At 60.5% G+C, this 20107-nt stretch overlaps 3 protein-coding genes across 7 annotated transcripts in view; 2 read left to right on the plus strand and 1 right to left on the minus strand.

Moving 5' to 3' along the window:
* LIPH (lipase H) overlaps window positions 1-5051 on the plus strand; it is a 28917-nt gene extending 23866 nt beyond the window's left edge. Inside the window, exons 8-10 of the mRNA XM_074264257.1 lie at window positions 1454-1565; window positions 3421-3594; window positions 4410-5051. Coding sequence (XP_074120358.1) covers window positions 1454-1565; window positions 3421-3594; window positions 4410-4482 — 359 coding nt within the window. The 3' untranslated portion in view covers window positions 4483-5051. The remainder of the gene's footprint in view (window positions 1-1453; window positions 1566-3420; window positions 3595-4409) is intronic.
* A 792-nt stretch (window positions 5052-5843) lies between these two features.
* On the plus strand, window positions 5844-10091 carry TMEM41A (transmembrane protein 41A). Its single transcript, XM_074264258.1, has 5 exons — window positions 5844-6097; window positions 7326-7479; window positions 7589-7750; window positions 8156-8294; window positions 8862-10091. The coding sequence occupies exons 1-5, from the start codon at window positions 5964-5966 to the stop codon at window positions 9080-9082; spliced, it is 810 nt and encodes a 269-aa protein (XP_074120359.1). The 5' UTR covers window positions 5844-5963; the 3' UTR covers window positions 9083-10091.
* Window positions 10092-11746: 1655 nt separating this feature from the next.
* MAP3K13 (mitogen-activated protein kinase kinase kinase 13) overlaps window positions 11747-20107 on the minus strand; it is a 75365-nt gene continuing 67004 nt past the window's right edge. For 3 of the 5 annotated variants that reach the window (XM_074264252.1, XM_074264253.1, XM_074264254.1), the window contains exons 7-15: window positions 19242-19400; window positions 18502-18610; window positions 18074-18183; window positions 17672-17788; window positions 16916-17053; window positions 15948-16716; window positions 14907-14974; window positions 13762-14059; window positions 11747-13636 (exon numbers count right to left, since the gene is read on the minus strand). In XM_074264252.1, the coding sequence (XP_074120353.1) occupies window positions 13535-13636; window positions 13762-14059; window positions 14907-14974; window positions 15948-16716; window positions 16916-17053; window positions 17672-17788; window positions 18074-18183; window positions 18502-18610; window positions 19242-19400 (1870 nt within the window). In that variant the 3' untranslated portion in view covers window positions 11747-13534. The remainder of the gene's footprint in view (window positions 13637-13761; window positions 14060-14906; window positions 14975-15947; window positions 16717-16915; window positions 17054-17671; window positions 17789-18073; window positions 18184-18501; window positions 18611-19241; window positions 19401-20107) is intronic. The other 2 variants (XM_074264255.1, XM_074264256.1) reach the window with 1 other exon arrangement.

Genomic DNA, 20107 nt, shown 5'->3' on the forward strand with positions numbered 1-20107 from the left:
TAAAGGGAAAAAAGAAAAAAAATCAGTAACATTATTCAGTACGTAGGGAAAAAAAAAATCTGACAATAGTCGTCAATATTCCACCCACCTCCCACCCCTGCAGAGGAGCTGGAGGGAAGGTGAGATGCATGGAGAAGAAGAAATGCTCAGCATCTGTGGGGATGTCACAGGTAACTGGTGTCCTCCTGCAGATGAAACTCTATGGGAAAAACTGTGCTGTCCACGCCCACAGATGAGAATGGGAATTGTGGCGAACTGAGAGGTGGATTCATCCATCCCTCCATCCATCTACCCACTGCTCAGCTGGCTTTCGGGGTCGGAGTCTCTGTCCAAGTCTTTCTCAAGGCCAGGATGCCTTGTGGTAGGAAGACGATCCCACCCCTCGGAGGCTTTGCTGGCTGAGAACAAATTCTGCCCACGCCTCCCAAGCTGGGTCTGGCAATGGACGGTGAGTTTGTCACCTGAAGGCCAGCCAGTGGGCAGAGGCGATGACTTTCCCAGCCACCTATACTCTGAAGACATAGAGGGAATGAGCTTATGTCACTGAGGGGAAGTCCCCCAAAGACAAGCTCCCAGATTCTGGAGCTCTGTTCGCTGAGGAGATGGGACCCGATAAGCTCGGAGTTCTTTTCCAGCCATGACCTCATCATGCTGGCTCCTGAAGCACTCTGGGAAAAACGCTGTCCTGGGTGCTAGGGGCCATTGAAGACCTTCCTAGTGTGGCTCCACCGGACCTCCTGTCCTCTGGTCTCCTTGACATCTCTCCCACTGCCATGCCTTTGCACAGGCTGGGCCCTGGCCTGGAAGGTTCTCCCTTGTCACACCCACATCTTGGACTGCTCGGATCCATTCCAGGCTCAGAGGAATCATGAGGTTCTTGCCTGATCCACTTTAGTGTTTCCATTCTTCCTACCCCCCAAATGAGTTTGAAAACAATTTAGACTGGCTTCTCTAAGTGCCTTATTTTCATCCAATTAAAAGTAGGCCTCAGAGAACAAAGGCAGTTTTCTTTTTGTCTTTCTGTCTGCTGTGCCTAACACAGTGCTGGGTCCATAGCAGGAACTTAATAAAGGCTTGTTGAGTTGAACCAAGATTCAAAGATAAATAAGATGTAGCCCCCAGCCTCATCATGGCAGGAAAGGGCAGGGGACGGAGCTGGGACCAGCATAACCCTGATGTCAAAGGCTCCTCTCCCCTCCACAAGTGCTCACTCAGTGGGCACCAAACAGAACAGCTTTTATTTCTACAGTAAAAGAACATAGGAAAACTCAGGCCCAAACCCATGTGGGATACCGGGACCCGGCCCCCTAGGAGGCCTTCTGTCTCTCCTTGGGAATCCTAATCCAAAGAGTCTGGGAGGACAAGGGGAAAGTCAATCGGGAGACGCTGCCCTTGGGGCAGATACGGAAGGAAGCAGCGGCCTGATTCTGACCGAGGCTCTGCCTCTTTGCAGTATATCACTACTTCGTGGACATCATGACTTGGAACAAGAACACGCAGAGAGGTTACATCACCATCAAGTTAATCGATCAGGCCGGGAACACAACAGAGTCCAAAATCAGTCAGTAAGTTGGGGGGGGGTTAAATTGGACAGTGTGAATAGTTGCTCGTGTATATGTATGCATCCCTATGTGTGCGCACATGTGTGCTGCAACCTGGGTGTACATGTATGCATGTGTGTGTGTGCACACCAGGATCTGGGTGCACGTGTGTCTGCATATCATGGAATCCTTGTGTTCTTGAACATACACACATGCCTATGTAGGTGTTCACATGCATCTTTGTGGGGGGGAGTATTTGGCTATCTTGTTAAAGGGCGTAAGCGCAGTTTGCCGAGTTTCATTCTCGGGGCCATTTTTGACCTTCTGGATAAATGACAAGGCTTTGCTGGGGCTCCTCAGCGAGGCCGCCTCCTGCACTCTCTCCATTGCCATTCACCTTTTCCCACTGCTGTCACATGGCCCGTTAATCCTCAAACAGGTCTCTAGTAAGTCCTGGCTCTAGCCTTCAGAGCTCAGAGGCTCACCAGGCCCAGGTCCTCTCTCCCTGCACCTCAGAGATGTGTTCCATACGGTTTTATTTAAATTGACCCATTTTGACACTCCTGGGACTCGGCACAGTTGGGACATCAAGCTGGCTCTGGAGTGCACAGAGCACAGGGCTGGGAGTCAGAGAGACTCCTCTTCATGAGTTCAGAATCTGACCTCAGACAGCTACTTATTAGTTGTGTGGCCCTGGGCAAATCACTGGACCTTGTTTGCCTCAGTTTCCTCATCTGTCAAATGAGCTGGAGAAGGAAATGGCAACGTTTCGGTATTTTTGCCGAGAGGACCTCAAATGGGGTCACAAGCTGAGCATGACTAAAAAATGGCTGAATTACAACATTAATATTAATAATCTTTGTGTGATGATCAACTATGGCAGATTTGGTTCTTCTTAGCAGTTCAGGGATCCAAGGCAATCCCAAAAAGGATGGATGGGAAATATCATCCACATCCAGGGACAGATCTACGGAGACCGAATGTAGATCACGCTATTTTTACCTTTTTTTTTTCCTTATCATTTTTCCCTTTTTGATTTTCATCTCCCAAAATGACTCATACGGAAATAAAACCAAATGCACACATTTAACAAAAAATGTTTTACATATAATTAGGGAAAATAAAAATAATACATTAATAATTCTTCCAATCAACTCTAGGATCCTTGAGGGCAGAAACAGTTTCATTTCTTTCTTTGTGTCCCCATTGCCTAGCACAGTGCTCCAAGAAATGCTTGGTTGTTGACGGGTTGATTGTTTAAGCACCAGTTTTGTGCCAGACATTCTGCTGGGCACGAGGAAGCATGGCCAAAGCGAAGCTGTCCCTGCCCTCAAGGAGCTTACATTTTGCGCTCACACGGTCATAGATTTAAAGCCCTCTCCCCAGATTACATCCAGGTGACGAGTGTAGGCTCGGTTCCCAACTCTTCTGCTCTGGGACATCGGGCGCCTCTCCCTGGGACCCTCAGTTTCCTTCTCGGTAAAAATGAGTGGGTTGGCTTGGTTGGCCCTTCATGTCCCTTCCAGCTCCAAGTTAGTCATCCCGCGACGTCTGCTGAATGAAGTAGGTCTGTTCCAAGGTCAGCTTTGCCAGATTGGGAGAGGGAAGATGGGAGTGGAAGAGGAGAGGAGAGAAATGAGAAGCAAAGAAAGCCGGGTGGCTTTGGCTGGGGAGGCTCGGGTGCCAGCCTCTGCAGAAGAAGGGTGCGGAGGCGAGCAGGGAGGTCACAGATATATGGGGGCACAGAGATAAAGCACGTGTACGGGTAGATAGGTGGACAAGCGTACAGCGGTCCATGTGCGTGGTACATCCTTATCTTCACGTTCCTTGACTTATTTAATGACAAGATATCTCTTAAAAAACTATTTCTTTCTTCCAGCGAACCTGCCACATTTCAGAAGTATCAGCAAGTGAGCCTCCTTGCCAGGTTTGCTCAGGATGTGGACCAGGTGAAGGGCATCTCCTTGGTGTTCTCCACTGGGCCTGTGATCTGGTCCAAGTACAAACTCAGGATCGTCTGGATAAAGCTGAGACCCATCACCCGCCCCGAGAAGTAAGCAGGACGGCAGCGCGGTGGCCCGATGGGTCTTCTCACATGAGGGTCAGAACAGGCCCGCTGACTGCGAGGCAAGGGAGGGAGGGGGGCCAAGGGCCTCAGGAAGTAATGGACCCGAGAACCGGAGAGGTAGCTCAGCTCTGGGACATCCCTTACTCCGAGGGGGCGTTGCCTCTGAAGGCAAACTGGTCGCTGATGTTTGCCTGAGGGGGACTGCAGTCCGTGCATATTTCCAGCAGCCCGCTGACCTAGGAAAGGCATTCACCTTTTACCTCTCACTTTTCCGGGCCTCGTTTCCTCCAATGGGGCGGGAGGTGAGCATTGTTCCTCCTGGGCCACCCAATGGCTAACATCCCGTCCAGCTCTAAAATCGCAATAGTGCAAGCACTTGTCAAGACATTTGACCCACACAGGGGGCTTCTGGGAAAGAAGTGGGTGTTCTATGAGTCAACCCGGACTTCAGAAGCAACCGGTCAGGCGCCTGCCCTGAGGATCCCGGGTAAGGCCCTCTCTGGATGCCGGTTGTTGTCCTTCGTTCTGTGGGCGTGCGGGTCTGGGAGACCCAGAGGACAATAAAATAAAGACTAGGGAGGAACAACAAAAACGGGGGGGGGGGGGGGGGGGGGGCAAACTATTAGCTAATTAGTTCGGGTTCGGTCCGGATCCGGACAGGAGAGTTCTGGGCCAAGCTCTTTGTTCTGGGGGGGTCTCCCCTGGAAGGCAGGGCCTTCCTCACTTCTGTCTTCGGATCCTCGGTGCCCGCCGCATTGGAACAAGCTGAGTAAATGCCCGTTTTTGCGCTCTTCTCTCAGGCCACAGATGTGCAGGTACGACCTGGTCCTGACAGAAAACAAAGAGGCGGCCTTCCAGCCCATCCTGTGCTAGAGCTCGAGCCGGCAGGCGGCACCTGGAGGCCGGCGGGCCAGACGCGGCACTTCCGGCTGCCTGGGGCGGCTCGCCCAGTGCCACAATTCTAGAGCCATCATCCTGGAGAGCGAGCAGGGGAAGCGAGAGCCCGGCGGGCGGCCCCTCTGACCTCTGGCTCTCCCCGGATCCGGGACCCGCCGGGACAGTTTTTGCAGATGTTTGGAACACAAATAGCGGCGGGGGCGGGGCCCAGGAGCGGCGGAGGCCCAGCTTTGATCCCCCGCCTGTGGCCTCACTGGGCGGCCTCGATTTCGGCCGGTGCCAGGACTCTGATCCACCTGCCGGGGATGCCGGGCAGGAGGTTCCAGTCTGTGAAGGGGGGAGACAGGAAGGGAAGTCCCTGTTCGTGTAACATGTGAATGTCTTATTTATTCTCCGAGGTCTCGCGAGCTGTTGGAGGCGGGACTGTGTGCTTTTCTATCTCCATGGGCTGGTTTAGTGCCCGCACAGAGTAGGCGCTTAATAAATGCCTGTGGACCGGGTGCGGGGTCCTAACAGCCCCTTCCCCACATTCCCTGTGCCACAAACACTGCTCTGGGTGTTTTCTTCTCTGGGGGAGGAGGGGGTCCCAGAGTCTGTGAGCTCCACGGTCAAGCCACAGGGGTCCCCGAGAACGCAGCCGCGCTCAGATTCCGAGGGGGGAAGGTGGGAGGGTCCCCCGCTAGCCCGCCGGCTCGGACTGGAGCGCCTCTGGGCTCTGGGCAGTCTTGCTAGCCAGATCCCGCCCGAGGAGGAGGGAGGGGCGCCCTTCTCGGCGGCCCGGAGCTGCCCCGAGGGTTTAATTAACTGGGGGGGGGGGGGGTTTACGGATGGGGAAACTGAGGCCCAGGAAGATCCTGCCTCTCTGGGGCGGGATTTGAACCTCACAGGAGCAAGGAAGGCCTGGCTTGTTCACTGGCTATCTGAGTGGCGCCTCCGGGCCTCAGTTTCCCCCTCTGGCTCAGAGTGGGTGAGGGACCCAGAGCAAAGTTAGAGGGCCAGAGCTATCAGCCATTCACACCTGCCCTCAGGGGGTGGAGCCTCACCAAACCCCGCCCACAGGCTCAGGCCAGAGGCCGGGCCATGCGGGCTAGGGGCGGAGCTAGCACTGACCCCACGCCCTCAGGGGAGGGCTGGCTCCCGCGGATTGGCACAAACGCAGCTCGAGGTGAGGCACAGCGGGTCAAACCCGAGTCTGGCTCCGCCCCTCCCGTTCCAGTCACGCTTCCTATTCGTCAGGTCTGGATCAGGCCGGGGACAACGTCCATCCCAGTCAGGTTTGGGCAAGAGTTTTGCTCCGACCATTTTCCCTCCTCCCCTTTCTTCCATTGGCTAGAGATAAAACGGGGCCGCCCCAAGTGGGCGGGACCACCGGCCGGCTGCGCCCCGCCTCTCTGCCAGCTGGGTTCGCACTCTGGCCCCGGGCGGGAGGTGCGAGGGCCGGGGTCCGGAGCGCGGCCATGCGGCCCCTTCTCGGCCTGCTCCTGGTCTTCGCCGTCTGCACCTTCTCCCTGTACCTGCTGTCTACGCAGCTGCCGCGGGGCGCGGGACGCGATGCCCGCCCAAGCGAGGAGGGCGACGATCCGGGCCCCAGGTACCGGGAGGCCGCGGGCTGGGGCGGGCGCGGGGAGCCGGGGGAGGGCGGGCGGGGAGGGAACCGGGCCGTGGGGAGCGGCTGAGCCGAGAGAAGGGCAGGGCGGCGGCGCGGCCTCGACTCTACTTCCTGCGGGAGGGTCGCGTCCCTCCCCTGCTTCCGGCGAGTCCTCGCCCCTATTTCTGGGGGTTCAGCCCCGCCTCCACTTCCGGTGGTCCCGGTGCCTTCTCTAATCCCTCCTCGCCTCTTCTCTCCTACTTCCGGGTCAGAGGACCTGGGTTCAAGTGACGTCTCTGAGCCTCCCCTATTGGGGACATGTGGACCAGCCCTCCCCCCAGGGGCTAAATCTGGGCTTGGATTGGGATAAAAAGCATTGATAGAGCCCCTGCTGTTTGCCTACTCCCGTTCTAAGGGGAATGTCACAGTGGGAGAGTGCCTGCCGTTCCGTGGGGGGCCGGCCAGCCCTCGGGGGGCTCACACGCTCATGGGGGGGACCCGCTGTGGTCTGGGCCCTGCAACTCCCCAACATCCGGTGGTCCCAGGAGTCTCCCCGTGAAATCCTGCTGGACTGCACTTGGTGGGGGAGGGGCCTTGCCTTTGCTAAGGGTTATGTTTTACCCAGGGTTTTATTTACCTCATTTACATATCTCTCCTTGCCTCATTTGCATATCATTTTAAAAGATGACATCCCCCAAAGGACCAGAGAGAAGAGTCCTAAACCTGAGTCCAAGAACTCCGTTTGTTTTTTGTCTCCTAATATTTTCCTTAATAATCCCCTGAACTCTGATTTTTCATTTGAAGCCCCCCTGAGAACCCCCTGGGCTTTACTGGACTTCTGAGGGGTCACCCCAGAGGGCGGCTGGGCAAGGGGCGGCGTTTTCCCTCGGGCCCTTCCCCGCCTAGTCTCTTGGCGCTGGAGCCGCCCCCGTGGGCCGGGACCCCCTTAGAGTAGAACAAGAAGCCCCCTCCCCAGGGTCTCCTGTGAGGCTCTGCCAGGAGCTCTCTGGGCTGGGATTAGAGCTCGGGCGGGCGGCATCGGCCCAGAGTCCGGAGTCCCCGCGACCCTCGGGAGGCCGTTAGCTCCTTAAAGGAGAGGGCGGTGACCCTGGGAGCTCCCCGAGCCCCCACCAAGGCCCTCCGTGGGCTGGCCCAGGACACAGACACCGGAGTCAGAGGCAGGACTGGAAGCCTGGCCTGTGGCGGCTCCACGCTCTCCCCTCCCCCGCAGGGTGCTGAAGTTTCCCTCGGACCTGGAGGAGCTGCGGGAGCTCTCGGCCTTCCTGCAGTCCTACAGGGGGGAGCACCAGGCCTACGTGCTGCTGCTCTTCTGCAGCGCCTACCTCTACAAGCAGTGCTTCGCCATCCCCGGCTCCAGCTTCCTGGTAAGCGCCCCCGCTCTGGGGGGTCCCTGAGAAGAAGCCCTCCTGGGAGGGGGGCCGGGAGCCCAGCGCCCCCTTCTCTGACTGCCCTGCCCCCGCCTTTTCTCCCCAGAACGTTCTGGCCGGAGCCTTGTTTGGGCCCTGGCTAGGCCTGGTCCTGTGCTGTGTGCTGGCCTCCGTGGGCGCCACCTGCTGTTACCTGCTCTCCAGGGCCTTTGGAAAACAGTTGGTGGTCTCCTACTTCCCCGAGAAGGTGGCCATGCTGCAGAAAAAGGTGAGGAGGCCGGCGCGGCCTAAGGCCCTTGGGGGGGGGGAGCCCCATAGGGGGCCCATGGCCTTCCTCTGGACCCGGACCCGTCCAGGCCCCCGCTGCGCCCGGGGGCGCCAGCCCTTCCGGCCTGGCCCAGTTCTGCTTTCTCCAGCACCGAGTTAACGACGTCAGAAAGAGCATTTGAAAGGCGGAATGATTCCCGGAACCCGGCCTGGGGCACAGCTGTCCCTCTCGTGCCCGGGCCCCAGGGGCTTCGTCACCCATCACTGCTCCAGCCCGAGGCTCCCAGCTGGGCCTCCCAGGGGGCTGGAGGAGCCCGAGGCGGGCTGCGACCTCTGACGGCCGGCCCTCCTTCCTGGCGCCCCTGCCCGGCCTCTGTGCCCGCTCACTCCCGTGCCCTCTTTGTAGGTGGAGGATAACAGAAACAGTCTCTTCTTCTTCCTGCTTTTCCTGAGACTCTTCCCCATGACGCCCAACTGGTTCTTGAACTTCTCGTCCCCGATTCTGAACATCCCCATCGTGCAGTTCTTCTTCTCTGTCCTCATAGGTGAGCGCCTTGTGGGGAGGGGGGCGCCACCTGTGCCGGGGGACACTGAGCCTGCAGAGGGGGGAGGGACCCAGGCCTGGTGGGGCGGGCACCCACAGGGGGCATCACCCCGCCCAGGCAGCCCGCTCGACGGGCATGTGAACAAGGGCAGGAGCGTCAAGTCAGGGATCGGAGCCGAGGGCCTGTGCAGGGACAGGATTGGGCACCCAGGGGGTGTCCAGGCATCCTCAAGGGCGTGCGCCCGGCACAGGCAGCTTCTCAAAGGCTCCAAAACCTTGGGCTTTTCGAAGAAATCCGGCCCAGGAGAAGCAGCTGTTTCAGAGTGAAAGTAAATAGCAGGGGGCAGCGGCACGGGGACCCCACATGATCCCAAATACTCTGCCCCCCAAAAGAAAAAACCAGCAGAGGGCACCCGGGCAAACCCAGGGAAGGCCAGCAAGCTGCTGGTCAGGCTGGAGCTGGGGGAGGGGGGTGACGGGCCAGGGGCAGGCCGTCACGCCCCGAGGACATCCCCAGGATTCCCGGCCCAGGCTGCAGCCTCAGGACTTCCCGCTTGCCTCCCGCCAGGCCTGATCCCGTACAACTTCATCTGCGTGCAGACCGGCTCCATCTTGTCCTCCGTCACTTCCCTGGATGACATCTTCTCCTGGGCGACCGCGCTGAAGCTGCTGGCCATCGCCCTGGTGGCGCTGATCCCGGGCACCCTGATCAAGCGCTTCAGCCGCAGGCGTCTCAGGCTGGACGAGCCCGGCGGCGCTCACCTCAGGGACGGCAAGAAAGGGACGTGACGGCTGGCCTTGTCGGGGGACCCGGCGCACAGCGGGCCGCCTCCGCACCTCACGTCCCCCAAGAGGGTCGAGGGGGGCTCGGCTCCACAGCCTGGCCCTGGCGTGGCCGCGGGGGCCTCTCGGTGGTCAGTCCTCCCGGCCTGTGGGGAGCCCACCTGACACTCAGGGACACTTGGGACAGACGCCTGCTTTGCATTTATTTGGAGGCCAGGTGGTGCAGTGGTGAGAGCCCTGGACTCGGCTCAGTATGGGGGTTGGGCCCGGCCCCCTCCCAGCCTTTCCTTGGCCCCTGCTGGGTCAGGGCTGGCACCCTCTTGGCCCATACTGTGTCAGGAGCCCCTGGTCTCCTGTCTGTCCAAATGTCGTTTCTCTCTGTAAGATTGGGTCGGGCCAGATGACCTGAGCTCCCTGGAGCTCCCATCCCACAGTCCCGCCCCTGGCGCATCTGCCCTTGCTTGGGAGCTTTATTCTGGTGGTCTGGGGGTCCCTGGAACTCTTTAGGTGGGGCTTATGGGAAGTGGGGGATCTGTGGGCAAAGGGGGCTTTCTCCTGACCCGTGGGACCAAGGCCATGGGGGAGGGAGGGGGAGGGGCCGTTGCCTGCTGAGGACCATTGGACAGTGTGGACGTTTACGAGGGGTCTCCAAGCCCCCCCAGTGCTGCTTTCTTTGGGCCCCGGCCTCTCCTGTCCCCCTGATTGCCGGAGACAATCTGAACCAAGTATTGGGACAATCTGCTGATGATCTCTCGGACTCACGGTCGCCATGAATGATTATGGGGACGATTTCCTTTTTTTAATTCAGACAGAATGTTGTTTTCTGTTATTTATATTTCGTGGGTTCCCTTCGGAGCGGGTCTGCAGGAAGGGAGTCCCTGGGGACTTTGCTCAGGACACGAGGCTCCGTGGCCACGGGGCCCAGGACCCTCCTTCTCTGGAGACATCCTGGAGGGTCTGTTCGGGGCCGGCCAGAGGCTGGCACTCAATAAACGCTGGCTGCCTTGGCTGCTTCTCTCCTGCATTTCTTTTGAGCCACCCACCCGCACTTGGAGGGGACTGTCCTTGTCGCCTTTTTGCAGAGGATCCAAGGCTCTAGGGGATTCAAGGGGGGGCCTTCCCTCTGCCTCCTCGTCCCTCCTGGTGTCAGCCTGGCGGCCCTGCCAAAGGAGGCAGGAAACCACAGCCACTCAAGCCAGGCAGGACAAGGAGCACCGGGTTCCAATTCAGGGCCTGACTTTCCCCCAACCCTGCAGCCTTGGGCCAGTCCAAGCTCTGAGGCCTCTCGGCCTGTCAGTGGGAGTTGGAGCTCGGGCCAGGTGCCGGGAAGTGCTGCCTGACCGACCGCCCGGAGTGGCTCCTGTGGGTACTCACACTTCCAGGCAGGCCATGGGCTGCAGCTGCCCCCTGGGAAGCAGAGTGCCAGGCCCTTGGCGCTGCCTTACTCAACCAGGAAGTGATGGAGGCTGGACCCTGGGCACTTTTATTCCATGCATTCCCTTGCTCTGATATATGGTCAGTGGGTACAAAACGTGAGGAAACCATCCTTGGGGAAGCCAATGGGATTAATTAGGGGACCCTTAAATACTGCTCCCAGGCAGTCGGGTTGACAAAGTGGCCTGATCCCTGCCTTTGAGAGGGCCTGGGTGCTGTGCCAGGGGGTACCCAGGGACAGGACTGATTGGGGGGGGCAGAGTCAGCGGAGGGCCCAGGTCATTTTGTGAACCTTTCCCCACTAGGGCTGAATTCGAACTCTGTCCTCCCGCCCACAGAGCCACCTGTCTGCCCTGGTCCACACTTTTCTCACTGGAATGGGAGCTCCTCAAGGCCAGGGTCTGCTTTGCTTTTTGCTGAGCATGGTGTCGGGTACACAGTAGGCACCTAATAAGTGATTGTTGCCTGACAGTGCAGATGCAGAGTTCTCTGGAAGGACAGCCCAGTTTTCTGCAGCTGCGGGTGGGGGTGAGGGCCCATACAGACAGACAGACAGCAGGGAAGGGGGTCCCCAGTACCAGATGGGGGTGGGGCCAGCCCAAGGTTTTCCTGGGAGAGCTGGAAACAGGACGAGCTGGTGAAAAGAACCTGGGGATGGCATTGCCTTAACTTGAGACTGGTCATCGAGGGAGGGGAAGGGGAGGACTTCAGAGGGGGCAGCAGCAAGTGGTGCCCCTCCCCCCTCAGGTGGCCAATGACCTGAAAAAGCCAAAGGCCGCTGCCGGGGGTCAGTTTGGGATTGGGCTGGGCCCTGGAGGAGAAAGGAGCCTAAAGTGGATCCTGCTGCTTCTGGGAAATAAATCCACTGAGAACAGAGAAACATGGCACCTGCAGCGCCCCCTGCTGTTGACCCTGACTCTCCTTCCCCTCTTGTGATATGAAGACAAGGGCTGAAATAAAGTACAATTGAGATCTCTATTCTGAGGGAGGGGGGGTAGCTTCCTAAGTTATCTCTAAGATGGGGGTCCCAGACGTGTTTGTTAGAGGAAGGCGGGGGGGGGGGTGCTGAGGAAGGCCAGACTCCCTTTGCCTTCAGGATCTCGGCTGCCCACGGCTACACGTTGCCCACCAGACATACCCAGGTTGGCAGGCTGTGAGCTGCCTGGTTTTTCTGACCCCCCTCCCTCCCTCGCCCATTATCAGCTGAGACAGAAGGAAGCCAGCGGGTATCTGGGATTGGGAGGGAAGAGAGTTTTATTGCCATTTCTTATTTCCTTGGGACACAGCTGCTCCGCCATCTTGTTCGTGGGGGCAGAAGCCCGGGTTTGCAGGGTGGATTTCCCTTTGCTTCCTGGTGGAGCCCAGGGGTCTTCTGGGGGCTGAAGCCCGTGGCGGTCCCTCGGGGTTCGTCTGCCTGCCCAGGAGCCCCCAGTGCCCCATGAGCACCCTCGAGGCGAAGGCCTTCCCAGAACAGGTCTGCCGGTTCATGGTGGCCAGGCCGGGCCGCGGCCGATTGTTGTGCGGCCCTCCAACCAGCGGCCCTCACAAGGATGGATCAGTGACCGCTCCCGTGGACCCTTGGTTTTTGTTCCTTTATAAAATCAGACAGTTCACGGCAGCAATAAATACGCAATTGTTTGTGTTCGACTGTAAACCAACCCTTCTGATCGACAGAAAAATGATCGTGACAACAGTGATGATAAAATAACAAAATCATAATAAAAATGCCATAACTTAAGAGCTTTCGTGTAGTCCAGCTACAGAAATTTTATAAAATGGAATAATTTATCGGGCACAATACTGCTCTACGGAGAAGGAATCCCGTGGTTCCTTGACCCTACCTGATGGCCGTTAATTACAGCCACAAAATTAAAATTGACGTCTCATCGCTACATGTAAACAAACAGAGGGACCCAGTGAGTAAAGGAAACTGGCCTCGGCCCCTCCCGGCCGGACAGCCGCAGGGAGGGGCACACAGGTTGGGGGGAGGGGGATGACGCTGCTTTGATCTGGAACCCTTTATGCCTCGATATACAAAGGCAGGGTGCTGCCAGGACCCACTGGGTTGGGGGTAGGGGAGGAGGCTCAGGGCCAAGGTGGACCGGGTCAGTGGGTCAGCACTCATCTGCCCTCAGATTCTCGTTTTGTCCCTGGGCCCCAGATCTAAGTTAAAGGACCTGGGGCTCTTCCGACTGTCCCGGTCCTGCTTCAGTTTGGGGTGGGAGGGGGCGGGAAGAGTGGGGAATCTCATGTCCCCTCGAGTCCCCACGGTGACTGGCTCTAACGCTTGCCCTGGTGGGTGAAGGATGAATGGACATAAACTACAGGGTTGGGTCTGGAACTGCTCGTGGGAGTCATGTCCCGGCTCCGAGGTTAGCCCTGATGCCCCTGCTCCTTGTCTGGGCAAAGTGGACAGGAGGTCAGCGGGGGCCAGATGCCCCAGGGCGTCCTGAGCTGTGGGAGAGGTCAGCAGCCTCAAAAGCAAAGAAAACCGGCCTCCATTCACAGAGGAGGCTCCTGGCCTCCCTCCGGGCTCTCCGAGCCCCTCTGGGTGCTCAGCTTGGGGGGAATCTGCGCATGACCTGATCTCGCTGGGATTGTTTCCTGCTTCCCGTTTGCCTTCCCATCACCACTAGGGCCGGAGGCCTGGTCCCTGTTCCATCAGCAGCACTAATTCCTGGCCCCAGAAGCTCCGAGGGACATTGCTCTAAATTGTATTTCCTTCGCAAGTTTTTTTTGCAACAAATTATGGTGTCTCTCTCTATGTATACATAATATATACATATACCACATATAGTTCACTCTTTACAGTACAAAGTGTTAAAATGTCAAACAAAAATAAATATTCATGTTACAGTAGCTCGAAGAGTCAATAAAAGAGATCCCTGCCATTCGTGATTGAAATGCTCAGTGAGGATTCACTTCGTTTGGACACCGTTTGCCCCAGACAGGGGCGGGAAGCCGCGTCCCGTTATTGCCGACGCTCTGGGGAGGAGGGAGGGGAGCTCGGGGAGCCCCCCGGCGTTACCACGTGGCCGAACTGTAATGCTTGTTGGTCCGGACCGTGGCATCCGAGCATTCCCCGTCTGAAGAGTCACCGTCGGAGTCTCCCAAGGGCCCGGGATTCTGTGCGGGAGAAAGAGAGCTCAGGGGGGAGTCTGGCTTCGGGGAGCTCATCTGCAGGAGGGGGTGGGGGTCCCCGGGCATCCACACCCAGAGAGCAGGGATGGGGGGGAGGGGATGCCACCCACCTCGTAGCTGTGCTCCTCGGCGCAGAGCTTGCCCAGAGACATCTGCGTCTTCACCCTGCGGACGGCGCACTCCTTGTCGGAAAGCCCGTCGGACTGCGTGGAGATCTCGATGGGGATCTCCGGGGTCTGGGACAGCAGGTCCTCCAGGCGCTCGGCCAGGCGGTCCTCCAGTCGGCGGCCCAGCTCGTCGGGGCTGTTGGAGTGGTCGCTGGTGTTCCCCTCCTCTCCGTCGGACACAGAGAAGTTTTCCGAGCTGAAGGTCGAGTAGGACTGGCAGCTGCTGATACAGCGGTGGGGCCTGAGGCCCCGGGAGTCCGTCAGCTCATTCCCGGGCCCAGCCCAGCCCTTGCCCAGGAGGCTGGCTCCGTCTGGACTCCCCCACGTGCTGACATGGGAAGGGCCCGAGCCTCCTCCCCCAGACAGTAGGCCGTGACACTCCCTCCCTCCCAAAGGCCAGACCCAAGGATGTCTTGGAGAGAACAGCAAAGAGCCCCTGAGGGTCCCAGCCAGGCCTGGCCCAGGGCAGAGCTCCTTCCCCGGCATAAGGAGGCGGGGGATGAGCCAGGAGAGCACAGCATCTCGGCCACTAAGACTCCTCTGAAGGCTTTGTTAAAAAACAACTTTTAAAGTTGCCTTTGTGTGGAATTGGGGGAAAAAACCCATTTAAAAAAGCCTCAGTGACCAGGGCACAAAATCATACAGTTCAAGGTCTTAGGGACTCTCTGGGGAGGCCCCTGCCAGCAAGTGGACAAGCCCGTCCTGGGGGCAGCTAGCCCAGCGGGGAAAGGAAATATGCCCAGCCCCTCCACTGATTCCCTCCTTGCTGGGGTGTCCGGGCCCCTCCTCGGGACTGATTTAGGAGCGGGCATTGAGCCGTAGTTGGGAGCAGGCCGCCCAAGGCGGACCCAGGCTCTGAGTCTGCAGAAGGCTCGAGGCCGGGGCCTTCTGCATGGAGGCTGTCTCCAAGAGGAAACCCCCCCCCCCCAGCACAGCGGGCTGAGCCCAGGCTAGCCCATAAGGAAACGGGCTCAGGGAAGCTGCCCCCTTTCCTCCTGTGCCTCAGGCCCTGCCACAGTAGGAGCTTCGTAAACATGGGCCAACTGGACATGTTACCGGGCCCCGGGGGCCGCCTCCCCGAGCTTTACCTCTGTCTTCGGGGAAACTCTACTTCACTGTCCACTTCTCCTTCCTCTTCTGAGGAGTCGTCCCCACTCTGGGAAGGACAAGGAGAGAGGCTTTAGGGGCCCTTACGAACCTCCCCAGAAAAGAAGCCGCCATTATCGCACTTGCCCCACATCAGGGATCCTGGACCCAGGCCTGGGAGGCTACAAGCTTGATCCAGGCCTTTATGAGAGAAGGAAGCGGGGGAGGGGGACCTTCCCCCCACCCTCAGCCCACGACCCCACCATGATTTGAACCTGTGGCCTCCCAAGCCAGGAGTCTCGCCTCCCATGATACCAGGCTGTGCCCCCACCCAGTCCCCATGGAGCCCAAACCCAAACGGCTCGGCCCCAGGCTTCTGCCCCAAACCCTTCAGTGGGAGGCCTGTGCCCTCCCTGCCCCTCCACTCCCATCCTCTGTAGGAAAATCAGAGTAAGGAGAGAATTTCGGCTTTGGGGAAGCCAGCAGGAGCATGGTCAGTGTGGAGCCAGAGAGCCTATGTAAGTACCCAAGGTCAAGCTGGCTCCATCGCCCTGGAGAGATGGGTGGCTGGCCAAGGCTCGCTGCTCAGACAAGGTGCCCCCAGGGGGCAGACGCCCCCACCCCTTCAAGCTCACATCTGGGGGCGGGGTTGTGGCAAAGGTCATTTGGGTTGATTTTCCCTTGAGAGGGCCCTGGTGAGAGGCCGTGGCTAGGAGCCACAGGAGGCCGGGGGAAGCAGAGGTGGGGGTCCCATCATGTCTAAGGCTGCCCCCAGCTCAGCCCTGGGCAGGACCTGGCACGTGGCCCCCTCATGTTTAGGAAAGAAGCGAGGTGCCAAGGGGACGACATCCAGGGCTACTTAGTGGCAGAGCGGGGACTCCGGCCAGGCTTTCCGGCCTCTATGAAGGGGCCCCCTGCCGATGAACCCTGGCAGAGGGAGCCAGGTCGGTCCCTTAACAAGAGAAGGCTCTTGGTACTAATGACAGCCGACTGGACGGGGGTCACCGGCAGCCCCTCCCCCCAGCCACCATCACGGGCTTTACCTTCTGAAGGGGTCTCGTTTTTCGAGGTAGCATCGGAGGGGTCATGTGCTGGGGGGGGCTGAAGGAGGGCAGAGGCTGGCGGCCGCGGAATTCCGGAGCTCCCACAGTCTCGGAGCCCTGGCCGGCTTCACAGAGGCCGGCGTGGCCCGGGGCGGGCCGGGGGCAGCTGGCGCTCTGGGCGTCTGGCTCTGAGGACGCATCCTGCGGCCGGCTGGCCTCGGGCTGGCACTGGAGGCAGGGGTCGTGGGGGTCCGCCTGGCAGCGGGCCCAAGGGCCGGCCGGGCCCCCGGGGGGCTCGGAACTCTTCCAGCAGTCCGCCGCCATGGCGGTGGAGATGAGGTCGGGGCTGGAGCCGGCCACCTGTCTCTGCGCGTGGTTACTGAGCGGGCTGCGGAGGGCCGCCGCCGGCCCAAAGTACCGCAAGTTGTTGGCGCAGTTGGCGATGTCCTGCCCGTGCAGGTTGAGCCTGGGGTGGGGGTCGAGGGGGGAGGGCTTGGGGGGCGGGGGGTACTGCTGTTGCTGGGGGCCGTGGGGATGGGAAGGAGGGAGGGGGGCGGGGGGCGGGGAGGAGGCCTCCTGGGCTGGCTGGTTTTTCAGGATGGCCACAAAGTCGCCGTGGCTCCCTCTGCTGTTGGCGCGGCGGTGGCGGGGCTTGCTGCGGTAGCGGCCTTTGCTGCCCGGGGTCGATGTTCTGGGGCTCCCGGAGCCCGGGGATGCCTGGGGCGCCGCCTCCGTGGCGGGGATGCCTTCGGAGCGCAGGAGATCCGGCCTGGGAGAGAGGACGGACGTTAACCTGGAGTGGCCGGACTCAAGCCGAGGGGCAGTGGGGGGCGAGGTGGGCCGGCCACTGACCCCGCCCCCACACCCCGAACCAAAGGAAGCCTGGTCCCCAGGGACACAGAGGCGCCCTCCGCCCCCCCCAGAGGCCCGCAGGAGGGGCCAGAGGCCGCAGGGGAGTCGGGGCTCACCGTTTGGTGGGCAGCCCCGGCTTGTGAGCCACGCCCTTCCTCTTCATCAGCTTCTCCACGGCGTTGGGATGGATGATGGGTCTCACCGGGTGCCCCTTGTACGTGCCCGGGTACTTCTTCTCCACGGCCTGCTCGCGCCTGCGGGGGAGAACGAGGCGGGGAGGCTAGAAACTGCCGGGAGAGCCCGGCGCTCCCGGTCACGGGGGGAGGAAGGGACCCCGGGGTCGCTCAGCGGAGCCGGGGCTGTTTCCCAGAACGTTCTCCCTCATTAGGAAAAGAGCCTCCGGATGATGGAGGCGCAGGGGCCCTCGGGGCACAGATGCTCCTGGGAGCCGGGCGGAAGAAGCCGCAGCCGGGCCATAAATCTGTTCTGGGCAGAGTGGGAACCTGGTCCCCATGGGCTCCAGGCCGCCTTGTCCCCGCGGGCTCCGGGCCTCCTCGGGCTCCGGGCCTCTTTGTCCCCGCGGGCTCCGGGCCTCCTCGGGCTCCGGGGCCTCTTTGTCCCCGCGGGCTCCGGGCCTCCTTGGGCTCCGGGCCTCCTCGGGCTCCGGGCCTCTTTGTCCCCGCGGACTCCGGGCCTCCTTGGGCTCCAGGCCGCCTTTTCCCCGCGGACTCCGGGCCGCCTTGTCCCCGCGGCCCGGTCTCCTGCGCCCCGTTTCACCCGGGGCCGGCTCCTCCAAGGAGCGCCCGTCCAACCCCACGGGGCGAGGCCGGCGGGCGCGAGGGCCCCCGGGGGGAGGGGCAGACAGCGCGTACTTGATGAGCTCCTTCTCGCGGACCTCCAGCTGCAGCATGATGGCGCTCAGCTCCATGTACAGGTTGTTGGCGCGCTCCAGTTTCCGCTCGTAATGTTCCCGGATGTCCAGCGCGTGCCTAGAAACCAGAAACCACGGGCGGGGTTCAAGGAGCCGCCGCCGCTGGTCCGGGCTCGGCCATCCGAGGGCCGGACGGGAGTCGGACAGGAGTGGGGGCGGCCGTGGGGCGCGGGAAGGAACCGTTTCCAAAGGAAAGAACAGGAGCGGGCGGAGGGGCGGCCGGTTCTCCCAGACTGCGCCCTCCCGGGCTGAGGGAGCCGCAGAGAAAGAACGAGGGGAAAGATGGGGGGGGGGGGGGGGTCAGAAGGCGGCAGGAGAGCGCGCACAGGGCCCGGGAGGAGACCTGAGTTCTTCCCGGCGCCGCCGAATGAGCTCCTCGTCCAGCCGGTGGATGCAGGTCCCCTCACTTTTGATCTTCTCAAAGTGTTTCTTCACCTCCTCCCGCCACTCGGCCTGCGGAAGGGAACGGGCCGGTCAGGGCGGCGGCGCCCACGGGCCCCTGGGTGACCCCCGCCCGGCAGGGGCCGTAAGGGCCCTCGGGACCGAGGCCGGCTCTGGGCCCTGGGGGTCCTCCCGGAGCTCAGCCCGAGCAGGGGCGTGTCCGCTCACTCCGGGAGGCCCGGGGGCCAGAGCACGGCGTGCGGGGCCGGGGCCGCCACGGCCCGGAAGGCCTTGAATGCCAGGCCGAGGAGCCCGGATTTTGTCCTCCTGGCAGCAGAGAGCGGGGAGTGACAGCGGGGCGGGGCCGGAGCGCAGGGGGCGGGCCCTCACCTGAGACTTGAAGTAGGTCTCCTGGGGCGTGGCGAGCACGTCGGCAGAGGCGATGTCCAGATGCAGAAGCGTCTGGCGGAAGGACGGCCGGTTGCGGGGCTTGCTCTGCCTGCAGTGGAGGCAGAGGGGGGAGGGGCTGGTGAGTGGCTCTGCCGGCTGGAGGGGCCCGGGGTCGGGGAGGCCCCAGGTCTGGGGCAAATTGGTCACCTTCAGCCGCCTCAATGTCCTTATCTGTAAAATGGGTTTATAACAGCCGCCCTCCCACAGGGTGGGATTACAGGTGTGAGCACAGAGCCTGGCATTTAGTAAATTAAGCCTGGCGCTTAATAAATGCTGGCTCATCTCCTTCCTTCCTTCTTTCCCTTCAAAGAATCAGGTTTCAATCTGGGAGAGATTCGAGGACACCAGCGAGGGTGTAAAGTGAACCTCACTTTACAGATGGGAAGACTGAGGCCCCAAGAGGCCGAATGTGTACCAGAGAGGCCGGTAATTATCCGGGGCAGAACCTGAACCCAGGGCCCCTGAGGCCTCTCTGCCACAGGGGCCTCCAGACCTTGCTGAGATCTAGCATCTGGTGACCAAGCCTTGAGAGGCAGGACTCGGACCCGGCAGGTCTCCATTCAGACATTGGGGGGGAAGGGCACGGGGGAGGGCACCTTGGTGGGCTCTGAGCCGGCCCGCCCTCCATGGACCTCCCCCTCCCTGAGCTCAGCGGGAGGCCCTGGGCGGGGCCGGCTCACCAGGTCTGCTTCATGAGGATCTTGAAGCCATCGGGACACGTGGAGGGGACGGGCAGGTGCAGGCTGTTGCTGCCCACGCCCCAGATGATGGCCGAGGAGTCCACGTCTTTGTACGGGATCTCCCCCGTCAGCAGCTCCCACAGCACCACCCCAAAGGACCTGCAAGAAGGAAAGCCATCAGGAGAGCCATGGCGGAAAACGGAAAATGGGGGCTTGCTGGCTGGGTGGCCACGGGCCTCAGCTTCCCCATCTGTAAGAATGGGGGCGTCAGACACGGTGGCCTCTGAGGTCCCTGAGCTGCCCCGGAGTCAGGGGACGGCAAATAGGGATTTTTCACTTTGCTTTGGTGGAAGAAGGGTGGGAGCTCTCTGCACCTCAGCCACTCCTAGGTCTTGGGGTCCTCACCTTAAAGCTGGCTAAAGGGGTGGCGGCTGCCATTCAGAGACACTGGGGGCTCTGGGAGAGACCGCGGGGAAGGGCCCATCCCCAGGATCCACAGGCGGAGGAGCCCTCTGACCATACAGATGAAGAGGCACAAAGAGGGGAAGGTCCTTCCGGGGTCACCGAGCCAGGACGTGGCTGAGGCAGGGTCCCAACAGGGATTTGCCAACTCCCTCTCTCTGGGCACTGTGACCGCCCCTGTAGTTGTAATTGGGATTGGGAACAACTGGCCTCCTCGCTTACCTGCCAGTGGACATCGCACCAGGTGCTTCTCTGGGGCTTTAAAGTTTAAGGGGCTTTAGATAATCACAGCAATGGGGAGATAAAGGTCAGGGCCATCACTAATCCCATTGGCAGAGGAAGAGAGGTCAGGGCTGCCTACTGTGTCCAAAGAGAGGCTTGGGGGGCAATGAGAAGAGAAATGG

The sequence above is a fragment of the Sminthopsis crassicaudata genome, chromosome 4, assembly GCF_048593235.1.
Source record: "Sminthopsis crassicaudata isolate SCR6 chromosome 4, ASM4859323v1, whole genome shotgun sequence".
Classification (NCBI taxonomy): domain Eukaryota; kingdom Metazoa; phylum Chordata; class Mammalia; order Dasyuromorphia; family Dasyuridae; genus Sminthopsis; species Sminthopsis crassicaudata.

Excerpts from the sequence above, each read along its gene's own strand:
- TMEM41A (XM_074264258.1), top strand. The coding sequence starts at position 5,964 with ATGCGGCCCCTTCTCGGCCTGCTCCTGGTCTTCGCCGTCTGCACCTTC. Across the intron at positions 6,098-7,325 it reads GGCGACGATCCGGGCCCCAG|GGTGCTGAAGTTTCCCTCGG; the intron begins GTACCGGGAGGC and ends CCTCCCCCGCAG. Across the intron at positions 7,751-8,155 it reads TGGCCATGCTGCAGAAAAAG|GTGGAGGATAACAGAAACAG; the intron begins GTGAGGAGGCCG and ends CCCTCTTTGTAG.